Raw genomic sequence first — 21,443 nt, 5'->3', positions numbered from 1 at the left:
TCAAGTGGGTTATCCCCCCAAGCAAAGATGAGACTTGGTTGTGCGAGATCCTTGTCATATGTTGGCAAGTGGAAATCCCCCCAAGTGAATATAGGGTGATGGATGAATCTCCCCTATGATGATTCTTCTTCATTAGATTGTAACATCATTGTTCCAAAGCAGAGATTATAGAGATCCTTGTGTCAGAAAGAAATTCCTCCCTAGTTGAGAGGGAGTGTTGAAAATTGGCAGCTAAGGGATGAATTTCCTTGAATAAAATTTCATTTTTGACTATTCTAGAGTGACTTTCTAAATATAGAAAGTCATGTCTATCATTGCAACCATGACTTTCCAAAATTAGTAAGTCACCTTGCTTCAATTGGTAATCATGTATAGATGATGGAAAATCACTTAACTTATCCTTAATCAATCTAAATTGTTTAATTTTTATTTTAATCATCAATATTATTATTATTATTATTACACTTATGATACTATAATATTATCTAAAGAGGAATTACATGTCACCTCTCCTACTTGGCACTCAATCATGCCACTTCACATCTCTCTCCTTGATGGAAAATCAAACTCTCTCATTCAATGATACATTATTCTCTCTCTCTCTCTTAAAGGATTCATTCCTCTTTTTAATTCTCTTACGCACCTCTTACACTCTCTTACACACTTTAATGACTTGCCATAAAAAAGATTCCTCTTACACCTCTTTAATGCATATGTTACACTTCTCCTTAATGGCTCGAATTACTAAGGCATGTGTTCTCCTTCTTTATGGCACAAGTCACTAAGGCATGCGTACTCCCTCTTGATGGCATGAGTTACTAAGGCAAGCATACCTCCTTTATGGCATAAGTTACACTCCTATTTTGGCATATGTAACTTCTCCTCAAGGCATGGGAGTTACTCCTTCATGAATTCAACCTCCTTGCTCTTCCTATATATTTGTGCCTCTCATCCTCTCTACTACTCACTTGTGCATTGTGAAAGGAGAGTACGAACTTGAGAAAGAGAGAACTAGAGAGACTAGAGAAGAATTGAGAGAAAGAGAGAGAGAGTCTGAAAGAGTAAGAGCAGAACTTGGTGAGTCAAAGTAATTCAGTGTTTGCACCAGCTACTGCTATTAGAGATCTTCTTCACATTTAGGTGAACTTCGTCTTTCTCTCGTCGTATTTTGTATCTCTGTTGAACATTTGATTTCTAATAGAAGAATAATCTTGTTGGGTTTTCCCCTTGTGGGTTTTGCCCTGGTCATTGGACCTAAACTCCCTGTCTTTTTGGGTTCTTGATTGTCTTCTATTGTGTATATGGTTTATGTTCTATTTACAATTGCTTAACTAATATTGCAAATTAAAAGAAGTTATTGGATCAAATAATTGTTACAACATAGGACTTCAAAATTTCAATAGATAATTAAAAATCATAAATGTGATTGTCCAACATGTGAACAAATATTTATGATGGAAGAATATCAAGGTAATGAGCAAATGTAAATAAAAGAATTTCAAGGCTACAAAGCAAAAACTAAAACAAGAAAAGGAATATCTCGAGAAAAAATTCAACGAGAATCTATCGGAGAAGGAAGAAGAAAATTTGCGCTTAAAAACCCTTAATCAAAGGTTATTAGAACAAATCATAGGTTTAAAATATGAGAAGCCTGAATGTCAAAATAAAGTTGAATTACAAGCTGGAGAACTCTTACATTTCAAAAATCATAATAAAATATTACTCACTCAAATTAAGAAACTTAAAAAAGTAAAAATGATAAAAAAAATATTGGAGAACAAATTAGAAGAACTTATCACAAAAGAAGCAATTGAAGCCTTCAAACGTAATAGTCCAAATTGAAGAAAAACTTAAAAGAAACAAACATTGATCCAATTAGTATCACGATTCAAAAACATTCCAGTCTAATTGAAATGAAAACATACTCAAATGCAGCAATTGAGATAACGGGAATTCTAGGTGAGGAATCAAACCAGCAACACTATTACGCAATGAAGATCATATGCCAAAAATAAATCAAGAGAATGTTATAAGTACATTAAAAGGAAAATAGATCATAAGAACTCCTTATCGACATCCTAATCACGAGAGCAATTACATTAATCAGTCAGTGCATTAGATTCAATCAAAAGGAAAACAATCAACATACCCTTTGAAGAATACTGATGTCGGTACCATCAAGTCTCGTGATAATATTTCATCTTGGAAGGGCTATAAGTGCAACATTGCATAGAAGATTGATTTGGGATGGTTAGATCATTTCACAATATGACAATTTTGTATGACATTCAACAGTTCATACCATCTTGTGTCATTGTAGATGACAGTTCTGAGAATTGAGAAGATGAGAAGACATTACAACACAGAAAAAGGTGTCAGGCCTTTTCATCAATAAGTTTTGAGGATAAAGCTTCTCTAAAGGGGAAGGCAATGTTATGAACATAAATATGCATAAATAAAAGTGAATAATATTTAATTAATAATTAATAATTATGAAAAGGCATGTCTCAAAGGTCACGATTGTTTGTGGAAGGGCACTTGCCTAGTTACATAAAGAAGGGTTGTCATTTGTAACCAACCATATCAATTGTACATTTAAGCATTAATATATAAATAGTATATGTCCTATGATAGATACTCTCATATTCCATATTTTTTTTAAATTTATGTGTGCACGAACTTTGTTCATTACACTAGCACTTGATAGCAGAAGTTAAACCACTTTCCTTGATGACACAGAGCATTTGATGGAGGACATTGGGACACCTTTTGAGGATCATTGACCTTGATGAGGAATTGGCACATATAATATGACCCTCCCCAAGCTTTGGGGCCTTGGACATTAACCTTTGAGGCTAGGACGTTATCTTAGAGAGCAAGTGCATCCCTAAGGGATGACAAGACATCCCTAGGCTGGCATTGTACCTTCTTGATGGGCATTGCTCTTCTATTGATGGTGATTTATGATAATGACGACCCTTAATGGTTTCATGCCCTAGTTTGATAACATCACCTTGGCACTATGTTTGATGATGATGTGAGCAATTGGAGGATGACATAGGACTAAAGAGGGCTATTTTGATGATGAAGCACCTCCTTTAGATGGAGAGACATGATTTATAGGATGAGATAAACCCCTTGACCTATTTGTTGCACATTTTCATGGATAGACATACCTTGTAATGATGACATCACACCTGGACGCTTCTCTACTCACACATGTGGGCTATTTAAGGCTATTTTTTACGTTATTTCTTTGTAGAGGCTATATTTGGGGCTCAACTTAATGATCTATCCACTTTGTATCTCGAATCTAGTATTTTTTTAGGGCTTTTAGCCTAGTTATGAGTTAATTGCTTGATTACCCTAGTATAAATAGGGGAGTGATTTACCTCATTGTTCATGGTCAAACATGGATCATACATTCTCTTGATTAGTGATTCTTGTCTCTTATGTGCTACGGAGACCTAATTGAGCAACCTCTTTTGGGTGGAAATGGGATGTGATGCGATCACTTTCCATGGATGCTTATTGTGAATCTTGGATGATGCACGGTTAAGTAATTCAGTTTATTTACTTTATCTTGGTACTATGTTATGTGGGATGAATGTTCATGTCCTAAGTTAACTTATTTGGGATTTGCTCCATTGTCCTTTGTTGAGTTAAACCCTTCTTCCAAGTATTTGAGAAATAGAACTAGATTTTTCTTTCCCTTAATCATCCAAAAAATTAAGAACCAAAATCTCAAACCCTAGAGTAAATTAATTTATTTGCCCTAGTTTGTTTGGATTTAGTATAACTCCAAGGAAACTGTAGAATTGTTTGTATCCTAGACTCCATATGCCCTAGATTGAGAAAGCACTAGTCCATCTCTCATGGCATTATTTTAAAATATAAAAATCATTTGTAAAACTTTATTTTTCAATAATTAATGGCTCATTGATGTATGCCCTAGGGTTAGATATTGTGTCAAAGTGCATTAGAGAAGTAAAAATTAAGTTTTTCATGCATTTTCAACCTTTTTCTAGGGCTAACGTCGAGGTTTCATTTGCTAATGACCATCAAAAATTATTGTAACTTTGTCCCTACTTTAGACTCCAGTTTAACCCATAGTATTTAAAATCGTAATCGTGACCGATCCAGTCCACCTATCAAACCAGTTTGTGAACCGAAACCAAAAAAACCATACTGGTCAGATATCAATGAACCAGTCTTTAAAAAATATATATGAAATAATTAATTTTAATGAAAAAACTATTTTTAAGACTTAAAACCATGATTCCAAACTAATAGAGATAAAACATGCAAAGTTTGTTCATCTATATACCACGTAAAGTGAATATATCAAAATGGCACCAAGTGTAATACATATCAGCAACAAAATACATAATCAATGAGGCTCTAAATGGCCTCTATAGTCCAAAAACAATGATACAAGCTATGGGGCCACTGGCCTATTACAATTCTACATGTCAGTGATTAACATGATCACTCCTCATCATGTTCAAACTCATCACTACTACTAGACATGAGATGATCAATAAGAGCTACATAAACATCATCTGATTCAAAGTCCAAGGACTCGTCAGACTCCTCTACAACCTTAGTAGTAGTAGTAACAGCAGCAAAACTAGACCTAATGGAAGCACGAGTTGGTCGAGTTGCAAAGCTAGTGCCTTCCATTGGTTTTTTCCTTTGCTTGATTCAACTATTGGTTCTGGTTCCATTGGCACTACCAGATTTGCATTGGGATCAACCCTCCCTAACTCCATCGCATCAATATCAAAATCAGCATCAAATTCAGTTGGTTGAGTCTCCTCCACCCATTCTGATGTTGGATCAATATCGCCCAACACAATGGGATCTATATCAAGTCTTTTGTTCATCAACTAGTTGCGCCTTAGTCGAAGGTTGTATTGCACGAAGATGGCTTCATTTAACCGTTATTGTTCCAAACAATTTGTCTTCTTCGTGTGTATCCACTCAAAAACAGACCAATTGCGCCCACAACGAGAAGCACTACAAGTTTTGCCGAGGACTCTGACTGCAAACTTTTGCAATTGAGGAAATTGGCTGCCAAATGACTCCCACCAATGTGTTGCAAAGACAAAGGCATTAATTAGTTTATTACTTCATTGTACAACAATTTAGATTCTAAGTTTGACTAAAAAAACAAGTATTTACAATTTGAATTGTAAACAATTGAAGTTTAAAAGAAAACAAATTAGAATTACTTACCTAGTTGATACACATCTCTTGCCATCTTTGCCAAGGTGCCTGTAGCCTTATTGAAAAGACTAAGTTGTTTATGTATTTCCAACTGGTTGGAATGCTAAGGGACCATGCGCTCCAAGCAATCGTACAACCCATCTTCGACCTCTCTAGTGTGCTCTCCTCCTAGTCGGTTTTTATAATGATACAATGTTAATTTTTCATAGGGATACATTGTTCTTTTCTTTGATCATTGCATTTCTTCATTAATACATTAAGTTCACCCCATATCATCATTACATTATTCAGATCTACACCATTATTCATCAACATATGTAATTATATAGAAAGAACAACATCATCATCATCATCAATGCAGTGAAACATAAAGGAACAATAGAAGAAAATCATGCACACACAAAGAGACACCAGGGTTGGTTTGAGACCAGGGCAAAACCCTTGCAAATCTTCTTCTTCTTAAATCGTCATCAAATGATTCAGCAAAAGAGAGTACAATGATCCATAATTTTATCTATGCAACAAAATAACTATGATATCCATGAAACAGATCTAATCATGCCTCAAAACAAAACCCTGATTCTGATGATTGTAATATGTTGCCATTGGTTGTAGACAATTGTTGGATACTACTGAACACTGTTGTCATTGAGCGGAATCTACGGAATACGGAAATCTCATCCATGAGTCTCGAACGCAGGGAGGAGGAGTTGTGCGAGCGTCTATAGCAAATTTGGACGCTCTCTACATAACTAGATGACTACGTCCAAAATAGATCTAGACGCTCCCAAGTGAACTGGATGAGGACGTCCAAGGTCAAACATACCCAGACCTACTTCAAGCCCTGGATGCTCTCATAAGGCTGCTACGTGAGCGTCTATGGCGGCCCGGACACTCTCAAGACCACTTTGTGCAAGCGTCCGGGGACTAATATAGCTCGACCTGACCCTCAAGCCCTAGACGCTCCCATAACTCACTGTGTCAACGTCCAAGGCTCCCTAGACGCTGTCAGGACCACTCTGTGCCAGTGTCCAGGGACTAAAATGACCAGTTTTGTGCCAACGTCCAGGAACTAGAAAACCCTAGATCAGTGCGAGCTTCGACCTTGAGATTGCGGACCCTTATGCGAACCTTCATTTGACAGACTTGTGCGAACCAAGACAATAAGAGAAGAGAAAATGGCTTGATCAATATGTCTAAATGAACTTGAGGTCCCTTCTATTTATAGGCTTTCATGAGGGTCCACTTCGGGTTGAGGCCGTCCTAAGCAGTTACACATGTGTCTAGGGCCGACCCATTCCATAATACACGTATGAATAAAATAATTCAAAACTCAACTTCCACTTTACCAAATTGGGTGATCTTTAGGTCGATTTTGGTCCTCTCGAAAAAAGGAATCTAATGCAATCATCATCTCATTCATCTGAGTTGTCCAAGGTGGAATTTGACCGCAGTTGCAAAAATTAACACTCCCTCTCAACTAGGGAAAATTCCATCTACCAATATTTGTCCATCGAGCAATATGCCATTCTAGAATCTTCAAGTGTCATCACATATCATCACAAATCATCTTTGTCATGTAGTCATCCTGCCATGACCACCTCAAGTATCTCATCATCACAAATCATCTCAATCTATCCTTGCTTATTCCTGCTTGTCTCTTGATTGTTCATGCTCGTATGTTGAACATTCTCGAATCTAGAAGAACAAGAATTTGCTACCGGAGGGGAGCTTAAGCTACCACCGTCTATCCATCAGGCTGCTACCTGGAATCTCTGCCAACGGGCTGCTACCCGAAATATCATCATCAGAGAGCATATCATCAAGGAGTACATCTCAACCTGGAACCACATTGGGGAGCACATCTCAACCCGGAATCTCATGGGGGATTTATACATCTAGAACCCCATATCGAGCAATAGGATATCCAAACACACAAGGGATCACATCTCGACCATGCGATCACATCAGGGATCTCAATCTCAACCTGGAAAGACATAGGGTTATTGTTGATTTGGGGTAGCATCGGATGTGCTTTAAGCCTCAAATTTTGCAGGGAGGCTTGGGCACAAGTATTCCAAAGAACCCAAAAAGCGTTTTGAGAAATTCCACTCATAAGTGATTTTATTAAAATAATTAATATTTTTAATGGGGTTCCTAACTCTAAACTTAGGAAAATTAAAATATTAATGGATATTAATCTAATCAGGGGTGAAACTTCTAGAAAAAGCCACAAATCAAGCCAAAACGATCTGAGCCTTTGATTATGATTTAATCTAGGTCATTGGTTGTCCAACAGGAAGATATAAGAAGGGGCTTGAGGGTCATTTGGAAAACACACAGAGAGATAGAGAAAATCGATTTTCTGAAGTGAGAAGTTCTCAGGAGGAAAAATCGATTAAGGAAATCTCTTGCAATTGAGGGGCAGGGATAGCAGCTTCTGGAGTGAGATTCTTAGCCCGAGATACATCAGCAGAGAGAGGCAGTATGTGATCCAAAAGCCTTGACGCAGAGGCTGACGTAGGGCCAAAAGGGCCACACAGAAACAGCGCAGAGGGAGAGAGAGGAGTTCAAAATTTGCAGAGGAATTCGATTTTCAGAAGATGGGTTCCGGGGTGTGAGACCGAGAGGCAGAAATCGAATTTCCTAAGCAGCAGATCGACCAGCCAAAGAAGTGATGCAGCACCCAGAGAGCTTGACGCTGGGCTGACGCAGACACTGCGCAAAGGCAGCCAGAAAAGTCGAGGGGCAATCAGTTTGGGGCTGGATCAGCCAAGATTTCTCAGTGATTGTGTGAGGTAAAACTCACAAAGCTTCTGCCAGTATTTCTCTTTGTAACTGAATAACCCTGTGAGGTATTCAGTGATGTATTCAAATTTTGCTACTGCTTAATAATAATAAACCCTCAGAGCTGCTGCATCAGTTTTCCCGCATTGGGTTTTTCCGGGGACTATTGTCCAAAAATAACTGTGTTCTATGTGTTTCTATCTTCCTTGCTCAGTTTCTATGTTTCAGAATCATATTTAAACTGGTGTAGGTTGCTTCAGTAATTTGCTTCGATATTTCATGAAGAAATCTTAAATAAGTTTGTAACATAATTTACAATCTAGGAGAAGTAGGTTCAGCTGGTTGCATTAGGATTCCTAGGACTATTAGATTCTAGGAATTTTCACATGGTATCAAAGCGTTTGATGTGAAACAGGGAAGAGCAAATCTAGCGCTGAAGAAAGGGTCAACTTGCTGCAGCAAGCAATAGTTCGAATCCCCTGAGAGATAGCGCAGTTCTAGCCAGGAGGGATATATTTTCGTGGGTGTCTCTCTCTGAGTGAGTCGACAGAAAGGTAAGATTGCCAGATCGAAAACTTGCCAAGGCAAAGGGAGCTACACAGAGCCACGCAGAGCGAGGGACGCAGTTTTCTGCAAGATGAGTGTTGGGCAGAAAATTCGTCTGAAGAACGAAGCAAATTGCATAGTGAGGGAATACTTCCTCAGTGATTGCTTGCCGAGGAAATCGGCATTTCTCATTCGCTAAGTAGCAAAGGAGCAGCAGCTTACCATTGTATAAGGCAAGTTGGCTTAAAGTGAGAGAAGAGTGCACTAAAGTGACAGTGGGTGCATCTTCTATGCATTTACCATTTAGCACTTTAACCTTATTGCAAATTGAAAATAGTTACATTTGAGTTTCCTAAAGCTAAATTGCATTTTAGTCATATCTAATGGCAAATAATGGAATGTCACTCAAGCCTTTTTTAAATTGCTAGAGCTTTTTCAAAATTGACAAATATAAGGGCTATGCATAATACCATATCATATAGTTTGTCATACTTACAAACTTGAAGCAACTACAAATATTTATAATAAATTTTGAAACTTTAAGATTTTATCTTTATTATTATTATAATTGTCATCCCCAACCTGTCATCCCCTAAAAATTTTGAGAAAAAGCTCTAGCCATCCTGACAACACGTCCCCGTCCCCGTCCCTGTCCCGAAAACAGTTCAAAATAGATAAAAACAAGCCATCCTAACAACACGTCCCCCATCCCCGTTGTTCCCCGTCCAAAAAACAGTGCAACATAGATAAAAGCATTAAATCACAGGGACTCTCTTAGATCTTTCACAATACTTAACAGATCCATCATCACGAGATAAGATATCGAATATATGCTCAGCTATGCTAGGCTATCGAATTTTAGGATGCCCAACTTCGAAGGTATCATTCAATAGGTCTCATATACTTTGAATTTATTGTTCAAAACTTCAATGGGCGTTTTAAATTCAAGTGCCAAGTGGGATCACCACCTTAATAGAGAAATAACTTGGAATATGGACAATGACATGGAATAGGCATTGTTCTTTGAGAGTTCCCCTAAGCTTTCCTTCTTGAAACCATTGATTTTGTAATACATGGGTAGTAATTGGGATGACCACATGAATTTTCACCACCAGGTAAAAAAAACATGGTAGCCATCGGCACTAACCTATTCATCATAATTCTCTTCATCGGTGATTATATATATCATTGTTTAAACATTATATATTTTGGAGTTTTTGGCTAGAATTTATGAAAAAAATTGGTCAATCTTGATATTTGTTGTTTAAAGTCGGTTTTTTACTGCATGTATAAATTCAGCACTATGAAAAACCCCTGGAACACCCAGAAATGTAGAGAGTTTACATATTTTGATTCCAACAAAGAAAACATCAGAAACTTATAACAGATATAATAGAGCATTATATACTATCCTACCGTTTTCGAGTACTTTTCAAGATAAAATGTGTAGTGTATATGTGAAGGTGCATAACTGTGTGGGAAAGTCCTATGTTATTTATTATGCGCCTGGTTTTGGTTGGATGAATAATTGGTATGTCTCTTCAACTATATATTGCAAACTGCCTAAAGTAATTATTTTTGTAGACTTATGTTCTAGTAAATGCAAAGAAAATTTCAATATCCTTCTGGTAAAACTATAAAAAAAAGTAGGTTAAATCCATCACAAATTAACACATAAAGTAGATGAAGAAGGCTTTGATGAGAGTAAAACAAAGGCATGAGAAGCATAAAACGACCTCAATTACATTCCAAGTAGGAGGACAGAGTATGGGAACATTACTGAAGAAAGCAAGGATTTCATGAGCATGGCTGAAAGGTTAAACCTGTCCACTGCCACTGAGGAATTTTGACCATGCAATATTGCGGAAGCCATCAAAGAAAACGCAATCCATTTTGACTTTATCACCATACACACAGATTTTGTACATGAACTTATGGCGTTGCAGAATTCGGAGCAGGTGGCATACATTACCTTCAAAACTGAAACAGCTACCTCGTCCTCTCCGTGGCCATTACTCAGACATAGCAATTTCTTTGTTTGCCGTCCACCCTCTCCCGCCTTCACACTTACTAGCCTTCCTCGCCATCCTCCTCTGCTCCTCTTAATATTATTTCCGTGTATTGTTGGTGGGGTTGGGCATGAGCATGGCAGTGCACTCCAACCAGCCAGCTGAGTCGCCATTGCTGATGTGTTGCCTTGATCAAAATGTGCAGGCGGCAGTCTCATAACATTTATTATTGAACACAACAACCATTTTGCACAATCTACGGTCACACCGCTCTCATTTGCCCAACCCCATTCATAAAATTTTGAATATCTATCTCGCGCCGTAGGACGGAAGGTAAAGGCCTCACAGCATATCACAAGATTGTAAATATTGTTATTTTATTTTATCAGAAGGATCAAATCTTCTACATTGTAAATTTTCTGTTCGGTAATGTGAAATTTAATAAATAATTCAAGATTACGTAAATTTTGTTATATTATATTAATAAATGAAATTATTTTCTATTTGGTAATATTAATTTAATATTTCATTAAAATTTTATTTTATTGTTGAATTGAGGTTTTGGTGATTCATATTAAGTTTATAATAAATTTTTGGGCGTAAATCACATGATATTTCATTTGTCGATGAGTTTCGAACCAACCAGTGTGGTTCATCGTCAGGGCAAGTTGAAGAATCAGATCAACCTATCAAACCTCCAACGACTATAATTCTTGACCAGGCAACGACTAAATTTCACTGTTAGTTAGCCCAGAAACATAAAAATAGATTAATTTAATTTATTAAATTAGAAATTAGTTATATTAAGTTAGAAAGACATATGACTTCATCTTTTTTATATATATATATATAAAAATTTATTTTATATTAATAATTATTTAAAATTATACTAAATTAAATATTTTTTTCTCAATATTTAAATTTGTAATCTAATGTTATACTAAGTTAAATATTTTTTTTCAATATTTAAATTGGTTATATATATATATATATATAATAGTTATGTATATATAAAATTATTAAAGTCTTAAAAACCTAACAAAATTACTTAAATTTTATATACAGTGGTTGTAGTGCTAGAAGTTGGATGAATTTTATTTAATTTGGAAGGAGCAAAGAAACATGATGTTTTCTTGAGTATCGGGATACACATTAACAACTAAGTTGAATATTTAGTTTTTATAAGGAGCTATGATTAGCAAGTATGTGATAGATAAAAAAGTAAATGTTCTCGAAAACTCAAAGATCATCATTGAAGTAATACAAGATTACAAGGAGATCACGCACTTGTCCGTTGATTGAAATATAATCAGAGTACAACAAGAGACTTTGAACTTTGAAAAATCAAATTTTATCACATTTTTTTTTTTAGAAATTTAATGGTAGGGTTGATAAATTAGCAAAGGTTTCCTCGTTACCATAGAGTTATTTGCACATCTTGTGGGGAACAAAAGGTCCCTTTACCATATATATATATATATAACTAGTTTTGTTAATTTAGTACAAAATCTAATTTAAGCCTAACCCATTTTTAATATTTCATTCATTTGAGCCTTCTAAACAAATAATTTTTAATTTCACATCATTTGTCTTCTATACTTCTACAACTCCATTTCATTGTGCGGGATGTACAATATCCATGTTGTACTCCAATCTCTTATTTATTTAGTTTCTCATCGTTGTGATTAGCAAAGGTGGGATTTCTCTAGATCTTGTAATGGGTAGTTTCTTCTAGTTATTTTGTTCATTCTCCTCATTTGATGTTCATGTAACAATAACTAGTTTCATTTACTAGTGTTTTGGATGCCTCTCTTGATTACTGGCAGGACTAAGCAACCGTGGACCCCCTCTTTCCTCTTTCTATGTTCTCTCTCACTTTGTTTGGTCACTTTAAAGCTATTTTCCTTGAGATTGGTTTTGTTACTGGAGCATCTTGCAATTTGGATTTCTGATTGTCATCATATTGGACCATTGTTTTATTTTTACCTCATCAATTTATGATTTGTTGGGTTTATCAGAGTCGTTCTACTTTTCCCCACCCAGATTCCTTTGAATTTTGGTTTTATGGTTCCCAATTACTCTATGGCTCCTTCATTGGAATCATTTCACTTCGATGTTACTCACTTTCTTTCAATTGTGGTCTTCGAATTACCCATTTCCAATTATCCTATGGCTTAATTTGTATAGAAAAGAATCCTTGTTTCCCCTCTTTCTATAAGCCATCTTTAATTTTTCATTCTACTCATTAACAATGTGGTAGAGAGTTGCCTCCACTGACAATCTTGTTGATTACTCTAGGTATCTTTGTTGGGAACATTGTTGCCATTGATGTTAAAGATAGGGGGAGACTACTTATGTCCAACATAAATATTGGAAAATGAAGATTGTTGAAATATTGTTTTTGGGCTTTTGATGCCCCGTTTATATACCCTATATTTGAAGGCACTTTTACTCCAATTACCTAGCTCAAATGGGAGCATAGGATATGTGGTTGAAAATCTTGTTCCTAGACATTGCCGAAGGTATATGGGAATCCCTATAATTCCATAGGAATGAGTAGATATGAAAGATTTTGTCGGGATAATCCAACGAAAATACAAGCAGGTAGAGGTAACCATTTTTACAAGTCAACCGCATAATTGAACATACAAACATTATAAATAAAGGGCATATGAGCTCATTTTAACACTAATTCATCAAAGAAGAGATATAAGGTCGCAAAAAAGAAGTTGAGGAATAATTTTTGGGGTGATTCTTGGAGTCTAAAGGCGAAAGCAAAAATGTGATTTATGAGGTGAACGGGTCATCTATGCAATTTCACTATAACTTTTCTTCTGGGATGTTTCGAATAGTGAAAATTGAAGGATACAAATAGAATATTATCATGTAACTATGGTTCAAATTTTAGCCTATAGTGCACTATAATTTCGGAGATATGCTCTAAGAAAGTTAGGCTTCCTAAATGCTCTTAAAATCTTCTTCAAACAAGTTAGTTTGGAATTTTCGCTATAAATTTTTTTATGGGATGTTTCAGACTGTGAAATTTGGAGGATGCAGATAGACAATCATCATTTACCTATGATTCAAATTACAGACCTTGGTTCACTATAATTTCAGAGATGTGTGTTAAAGGAATTATACTTCTTGAATGCTCCTAAAATTTGATTCAAAAATGTCAACTTGGTATTTTCGCTATATCTTTATTTGTGTGATGTTTTAGAATCTAAAATTTGAGGGAGACGGTGAAGAGGTCTCAAGGTACTTGTGATAAAAATTCCAAACCTTTATTTTTTATAATTTCAAAGATATGATATGAGGAATTTAGTGTTCCTAAATGCTCCTAAAACATGCTTCAAATAGGTCAACTTGTCATTTTTGACATAACTTTCTTAATGAGATGTTTCAGACTGTTAAATTTGGATGAGATAAAGAACAGATCTCAAGGTACAAGTTCGGACCTTGTTTTGCTATAATTATGGAAATATGATATGAGGAAGTTAGTGTTCTCGAATACTTCTAAAACATGCTTTAAATAGGTCAACTTGACATTTTTTATGTAACTTTATTTCTAAGATGTTTCAAACTATGAAATTTGGACGAAACAAAGAAGAGATCTCTAGGTACCTATCGTAGAAATTTCAGAATCAAATTTTCAAAATTGGATATGTGCAAAATCATTCTTGGGAAGAAGCCAAAAGAAACAAGCTTTGGGAGATGTAGACTTGATGAAGGAAAAAATAGTGGGTAGACCTAGTAAAGGCAGAAGCAACTAAAAGACCTAGTGAAGGCAGAAGCAACAAGTAGACTTGGTGAAAGAAGAAGAAGCTAACAAACATTGTAAAGAAGTAAGTACACTTAATGAAGTATATTGGTACTTACAAAGCAACATAAGCAAGAGAGGGGATTTGTGTCTCTTGTAGTTCGATGCCTACAAAGTAGTTAAGGGGATTGGTGTCTCCTATAGGTTGGTGCCAAAAAAAGACAGAGGAGATTAATGTCTCCTATAGGTTGGTGCCTGCAAGATATTTCATATAATGAAGTTTTGTGGTTTTCTCCTGTAAGGGTTTCCATATATACCTTGTGTTACTTGTTTAATTTATGAGATTAATGTTTTATGATATCTAATTGACTTTAAATAAGTAAAAATTGTTATTATATTAATTCCCCCCCCACTTAGTATAATTGTGAATCCAACAATTAGTATTAAAGCAGGTTCTTGCAAAAGTAGTCTAACCTCTGGAAGGTAAACCTTAGAGGGATAAATGGCTAGCAAGGATAGTTCCTTCTCAAACAAATCCATGCTCTTTGATAGAAGAAATTATACTTTCTGGAAGATAAGAGTGAAGACATATCTAATGTCTTTTAGTGCTGATGTGTGGAATTTTATGATAGATGGCTATAAAGTTCCAACAATTCCTACAACAAATGCAAATGAGAAGAAGGCCTTTGTAAATAATTCCAAAACAATGAATTCCATTCTGAGTGGTCTTGTTGATTCTGTATTTGTCAAGATAATGCATTGTGACTCTACTAAAGAAATTTGGAACAGGCTTCAAAGCAACTATGAAGGAGATGAAAAAGTAAAGAGTGATAAACTTCAAACTCGTAGAATGAAATTTGAAAGTTTAAATATGAATGGAGGAGAAGCCATTGCAGGTTTTTCCCTTCAAGTAGATGAAGTTGTGAACACTATGAGAGGATTAGGTGAAAATATTGAAGAACCATTAATGGTTTAGATAGTCTTGAGGTCTCTTCCAGTCATATTTAATCCAAAGGTTCTAGTTATTGAAGAAATGAAAGAATTGGAAAATATGAACATGGATGAACTGCATGGAATCCTCACTGCATATGAGATGAGAATAGGAAAAGAGAAGTCGGGATTAAAGGAAGCAACCTTCAAAGCATTGAAGAAAACAAAAGGACACAAGGACCATAATCTTTCCAAATCTAAAGCAAACGAAGAAGAAGCTCAATTTGTGAGAAAGCTTAAAAGAGGATTTGGAAAATATAAAGGTGAGCTACAATTTAAATGTTTTAAGTGTGGTAGAATAGGTTGTCGTGCATTTAAAAGTCCATATGAAAAATTAGAAGATAGTTGTTGTGAAATGTTTTAATCTCTATTGCAGCAATTGGAAATTATTCTTCTAATTAATTAAAATTAAGTGCAGTTTATTTGCTACTGCAAATAACGAATAAAATCACAACTACATTTTCACCAAAATAAGTAAGTTGCAGAAATAAATCTGGAACTAAGAAAAGTAGAGCACACACAAAATAAATTTTGACACAGTTATTTTTGGATAATTGTCCCCACAAAAAACCCAACTTTGGAAAACTGGTGCAACAGGTGAGGGTTTTATTATTATGCAATAGTGAAATAATCTAAGTACAATCTATGGATGCCCAACTGGCTATTGAATCAGCAAATATCCTACAAAAATATTAGAGAGAAAATTCTTACTCCACAAGCAATTCCAGCACTGCTTTGCTAAAAAATTATAGTTGTCTAAACCCTTGCGCAAGCCCTCTGCGCAAATCCTCACACGTGTGGCTCAATTCAGCCTCTGATCAAGTTATCTTGCCTATCTTTGCTGCTGGAAGTGACTCTCTGACCCTCTAGAAAATTTTCACGGCCTCTAGAAGCTAAATTGACCTTCCTCTCAGCTAAATCGAATTGCTCATTGAACTTATTGCGCAACCTCACTATGGAATACTTCTGACACTTGTTACTTCCTCTCTGGAACTGGAATCTCCTCCATAATCATTGTCTCTATCTCTCATTGACTCTACTTCCCTTCTAGCTCGAACTCCTCTTCCCTGCTCAGTTGCTGCTGCTAGATAGATCTATTTGTCGAGGAAACTCGCTCTCCCAGTGTATCCTCCTCAACCCCATTGACTTGCTCTTATAATCTCTCATTGTCTCACCAACGACCATGATTAAATCTCCAACAACAGCTCGGATCATCTCTAAGTCGATCCATGTGAGTTTCTAGAGAATTCTCACCTTTTTCAATTAATTGTTGATAATTAATTACTTTTCCTAAGTTAGACTTAGGAAATATATAATTATTGACTAATTAAATTAATTGAGCCATCTCTAGGTGTTTTCTCCTGAAATTTTTTCTGGGTTCAGGAGCTCCTGTGTTTCTTAGCCTCTCTGACCAAAGTTGAGACTAGAACACTTGTCCAATGCTACAAAAACTAATGCTCCCTCTTAGCGAGGAAGGTGTTCTACTATCTCATAACATCCTCCCATACACATTGTTGATGTTTGACAACTAGGACAACCTGCCACTTCCCACCAAGCCATTGCACAACTCTTATTCATCTGCCACTCTAAGCTGAACCACCCTGCATTTGCACTGCTGCTGGCATTGCACTATACGATCTGTATTGCTACCAACTCTACATTGCGCTACAACTGATCTCATGTTGATGTTGTCGTTGTTGCAACTACTACAACTGAGAACTCTGAATCGATTGTGTCTCATGAATTGCATTTGTCTCCTAAGAATTTGATTATTAACAGTCTCTGCCCTATCCACTAAGTTATTGTCTACGTTGCAAATGCTTTGCGCCCCTCAACATTTGATTGCAACCAATACTAAATTTGTCCCTCAATATCTGACTTGTGTCATCTAACACTAATCCACATGCTACTGAATAAAGTGGGCCCCTGTAGAAAGGATAATGATCCAAGAAGAAACATTTATCTGATGCAGTCCTCCTTGGACTGTTATGTGGAATTATCCCTCTTGCGGACAAGAGCAATATCCTTAGGCTTCAAAGAACCCTAGTAACAAACAAACAGGAACTGCTACCTTTCTCTAGACTCTGATTGACTAAAAGAAATTACATTGATATGGTCCTCTTACCTATTTAACAAAATGATTGATGAAGTCACCTTCAAAGCTTTCGACCATTTTCTTAAACGGTAAACCTAGGGTTGTAATAAACGGTAACTGTCGATTGGGGTGTTGCGGTAAAGATTGCTAACCTTACGGGTTAAGACCAATCCCTAGAGGAGGATACCCAGGATATCTTGGAATAGCCTGTGAAGTTGGAATTGGAATTCCACCAAGGTAACCAGGGTGAACCATACCAGATTGAGGTTGAACAGGGACTTGATAAGTATGACTACGGTACAGTTGACTATGAAAAGGTTGAGCTTGAACCATTTGACCTAAGTAATATTGCCCCTGTACAGGTTGAACTTGCAAAGGTTGACCTTGAACATGTTGACTTTGAATAAATTGACCTTGAAAAGATGGGTTTTGGAAAGGTGGACTTTGAAAAACTTGTCCTTGAAAAGGTGGAACCTGGTAATCTTGACCTTGAAAAGATGTTCGCATTGTCCCAACAATGGGTTGGTCAATAGAAATTTGTGGTATAGATTGGACGGTAGGAATAGTTTGATAAGCAGAAGCCTGCGGGATTTCTGGAGTAGTCTAAGGAACATATATTTGAGGAGTAACTTGAATGGTCATTTGTGATACTCTTGATGAGGCTCATCAATAGGTATATCACAAGGGTCATAACTCCATCCTTCGGCTTTAGAATTATCTCTTTCTCACATTTATTTACAAATTTTGTTATATTATGCTTAGCGAGGAGGATAAAATATGTGTTGCTATGTCATGTGGCCTAACATGGTTTAAATGCAGGAATCGGGACAATTTTGAGATAATTTCAATGCAAGAGCTCGAAGTAGATAGTAGGGAGAGATTCTAGGAGGTTGTCTACCTCATTAACTCATTCAATCAATCGATATCACCACTTTGTCTCTCGTCAACTCAGAGTCATTGGTAGCCAAGCAGGACAAGGTTATTGGTAGCCAAGCCAGTGCAGTTAAATGAAGATCTAAATCTACCTTTCTCGAGTTTTGGGAGATAAACACCTCTATTTTATAGGGAGTTGTTGGTAGCTACCCTTTTGTATAAATAAACATGCCAAGGAACTAATTATGATTCAAATTTTGGTTGCGACTAAGAAGCTATTGAGATCAAGCACTTGTGACTGCTATTTTGACTTATTATGTGATGTATTTGACATTTCTACAATGCTAATGAGAATTTTCTTATTGATCCATCATTGAGTTAGTTCAGAGGGTTGAGGTTCTTGGGTTTGGGCCCAACCCCAGTAGCTTAGGTCCCTCTTGTGTATTGATATTCTTCTTTAGCTTAGAATGTTTATTAGTTGTTGCATTTTAGTAGAATATAATTCCTCAAAAAGCTTGTGATTGTGCCTCTATCTCATCTCTCTCATGGGAGCCTGACTAGAGGAATCCACACTCACAGCCCAAAAACACTATGTGATGATTTCTTGGAAAATTATCTACACTAATTATCTTGTTTCACATATGATTGTTGTAGCTTAGAATTTAATTCATTGCATGGATTAGGGTTTTTAGCATCAGTTATATAGTTTCCAAATTCAACTCATCTTTCCCACCATTAGTTATAATATTTTGCAAATTAAAAGAAGAACAGGTGCATGTGATGTTGCGGGACTGTTGGACTTACAGGAAAGGGACCTTTTCACCATCTCCATCTAGGAATCCTCCACTCTCTTTTGATGACTCCCAACCATTGTCTTGATCTTTATTTTTTGGTCACCGTGAGAAACCATGTCCAAAGTTGGCCTTCCTGAAGTGTTGAGCTTGGCTAGGGGTGTTGGTCACCTTCCATCCATCCTCCACAACCTTCATCCATCTTGCCATCACTTTATCCCACCATCCTTACCCTCCAAACCCTCTCGAAAAATTTCCTGTAACATTTCAGGACTTCCTGTAGCAAAATAAGAATCATATAGCAGCTCCCTGTAGCAGCCTGTTTTTCCCTTGTTTTGACCTGTAATGTTAGTGTAGCTTAGTTTAGGAGTAGGTTGACCCCCTAGCTTGGACTCCATGATCAGAGGTACCACTTAGGCCATTCCCTCCATTTCACTGCAAGATTTGGCAATTAGGACATTACTTAATATGCAAGTGTGAATTAGATAAATGATGCATGAAATCTTGAGTTGTGAGTTGGTAGAATAATCTTTTGTTTTCAAGTGAATTTGATAGCTAGATGGTTGATTGCAATTAGTGTAGTTTCCTTTCTGTAGGTAGCATAACTCTTGTGTTTTTTTCATAGCATGTACAAGTGGATAGCTTTTACAAGTTGGATTTGAGAAGCATTTACTTTTTCTACACTAGGGCTAGCTTTTGAATTGCACTTTCAGTAGTTAATTCCCCCTAATTCAGTAGAAGAATGGTCTTGGAACCCTAATGATCAAATGACCTAGTTGAGGGTGGCATGAGTAGAATTCCATCTATTATGTATACAACACTGTCACCTCGAAGTTTGTACGAACCCTGGGTTGATAAATAGAGTTGAGGAGCATCTGGGAGTTGCAGCACTCCTGGTGCAATACCAGGGCTCACCAACTCCTAGAATAAGTGTCTGAGGAGAACTTGGAACCGACTGTGAAATAGGTGTTTGAATAATTGTTTGTGGTGAACTTTGAACAAGTCATTGAATCAGTTGTTGAATAGGTACTTGAGGAATTCCTTGGATAGGTTGTTGGACAATTGTTTGAATAATCCCCTGAACAAGCTGCTGGACAAGTACAACAATACTTGGAATAGGTATTTGAGGAATAGTTTGTCCAGTAGGCTGAATAAGTTGATAAAGTGGCACTTGTGGAGAAATTGGACCATACTGTTGAGTAAAAGCAGGATTCCAAATAGTGTGTGTCCCAGGATAAGGAATACCAAGTAAAGCTTGATTTACAATAGGCTGACCTAAACCAAGTTGAGGTATTTGACCATAAGTTTCAGCAAAAGTTTGATCCACAACAATAGTTTGTCCTCTAGGTGGAGGATAAGGTGGTTGCCTCCCAGGCGGGTAATAAACACCAGTCGGGGTTACTTCAATTACTAGAAACAATGAATTTGTTGGTTTGATGCCATCAGTGCTTCAGGCATGGAATTCATGCTCTGAACAGTAGATGTAGATAAACCGGATGACCAAGTAGAAGGTTGGGGAGAGAAGCAACTCCTGAAAAAAGTCTTAGTAAGTGACTGGTATCCAGGAGGAACTGATGGACCACCATACAACAGTGATTTCGAGGAGTTGCTAAACATAGGTGAATAAATGGCTTGGCTCCCAATAGGAATTTCTGACATAGTTCTTTCTAGCAAATAAAAAGCAATGTGTGGCAGTGACAAATTCTGACCTAAATAACTCAAAGTGGTAGAATACCAAGGGTCATGTCGGAAAGGAGAGAAAGGAACTCTTGGGTCAAAAGTTTTGCTATTGGTAAATGGAGAATGAGGTTTTTTTTTCTGTTCAATAATATATTCAATGCTAATTAACCCAGGAGATAATTCAATTGTAATTATCAGCTTCCTTCGAGGTGAAGATGGCTCGAGAATAAGATATATAACAGTTGAAGGTGATTCAAGTCGAGAATCTTCAAACTCAGGTTGTTCTACATCTGGTTCAGTTAGTTCAATATCTGAAATTTCACTAGTAATAGATTTAGTGTGAACTACTTCGGTAATCTCTGAGCGAGAATGAACTAACCCTATTTCTATTTCTTGTGTTGGATTCACTTCAGTTTCTACTATCTCAGATTGTAAAAATGTTGATGTTTCAAGATCTTCTAAGGCTTTTGATCGTGTTGAATTTGACCTTTCAGTTGTTATCATTTCCAATTGATTAGGTGTGTATTCAGGAGGTTTACCTTGCATTCTACGTGACTTCCTTGGTGAACCAAGATGAAAATTTATCATAAAATCAAGCAATATTCACCATCCAATACTAAGGTCTTTAAAAAAGTAAAAGCACACACTTAACACACGCTAAAAATTCTAAGAATTCAAACCAT

General features: G+C 36.5%; 1 protein-coding gene across 7 annotated transcripts in view; it reads right to left on the bottom strand.

Annotated features, from left to right (window-relative positions):
- The window catches only part of LOC149167594 (uncharacterized), a 355,654-nt gene extending 344,729 nt beyond the window's left edge, over window positions 1-10,925 (bottom strand). For all 7 annotated transcript variants that reach the window (XR_016260946.1, XR_016260945.1, XM_089433039.1 and 4 more), the window contains exon 1: window positions 10,535-10,925. Coding sequence is in view for 5 of the 7 variants with exons in the window: in XM_089433039.1 (XP_089289165.1) it covers window positions 10,535-10,789 (255 nt within the window). In the remaining 2 variants the exon portion in view is untranslated. The remainder of the gene's footprint in view (window positions 1-10,534) is intronic.
- Between the last annotated feature and the right edge of the window lie 10,518 nt (window positions 10,926-21,443).

This window comes from Pinus tabuliformis, chromosome 5_1, assembly GCF_031772625.1.
Source record: "Pinus tabuliformis cultivar Carrire ecotype Pingquan chromosome 5_1, CPIR1, whole genome shotgun sequence".
NCBI classification, from domain to species: domain Eukaryota; kingdom Viridiplantae; phylum Streptophyta; class Pinopsida; order Pinales; family Pinaceae; genus Pinus; species Pinus tabuliformis.
This window is presented reverse-complemented; position numbering and strand designations above follow the sequence as displayed.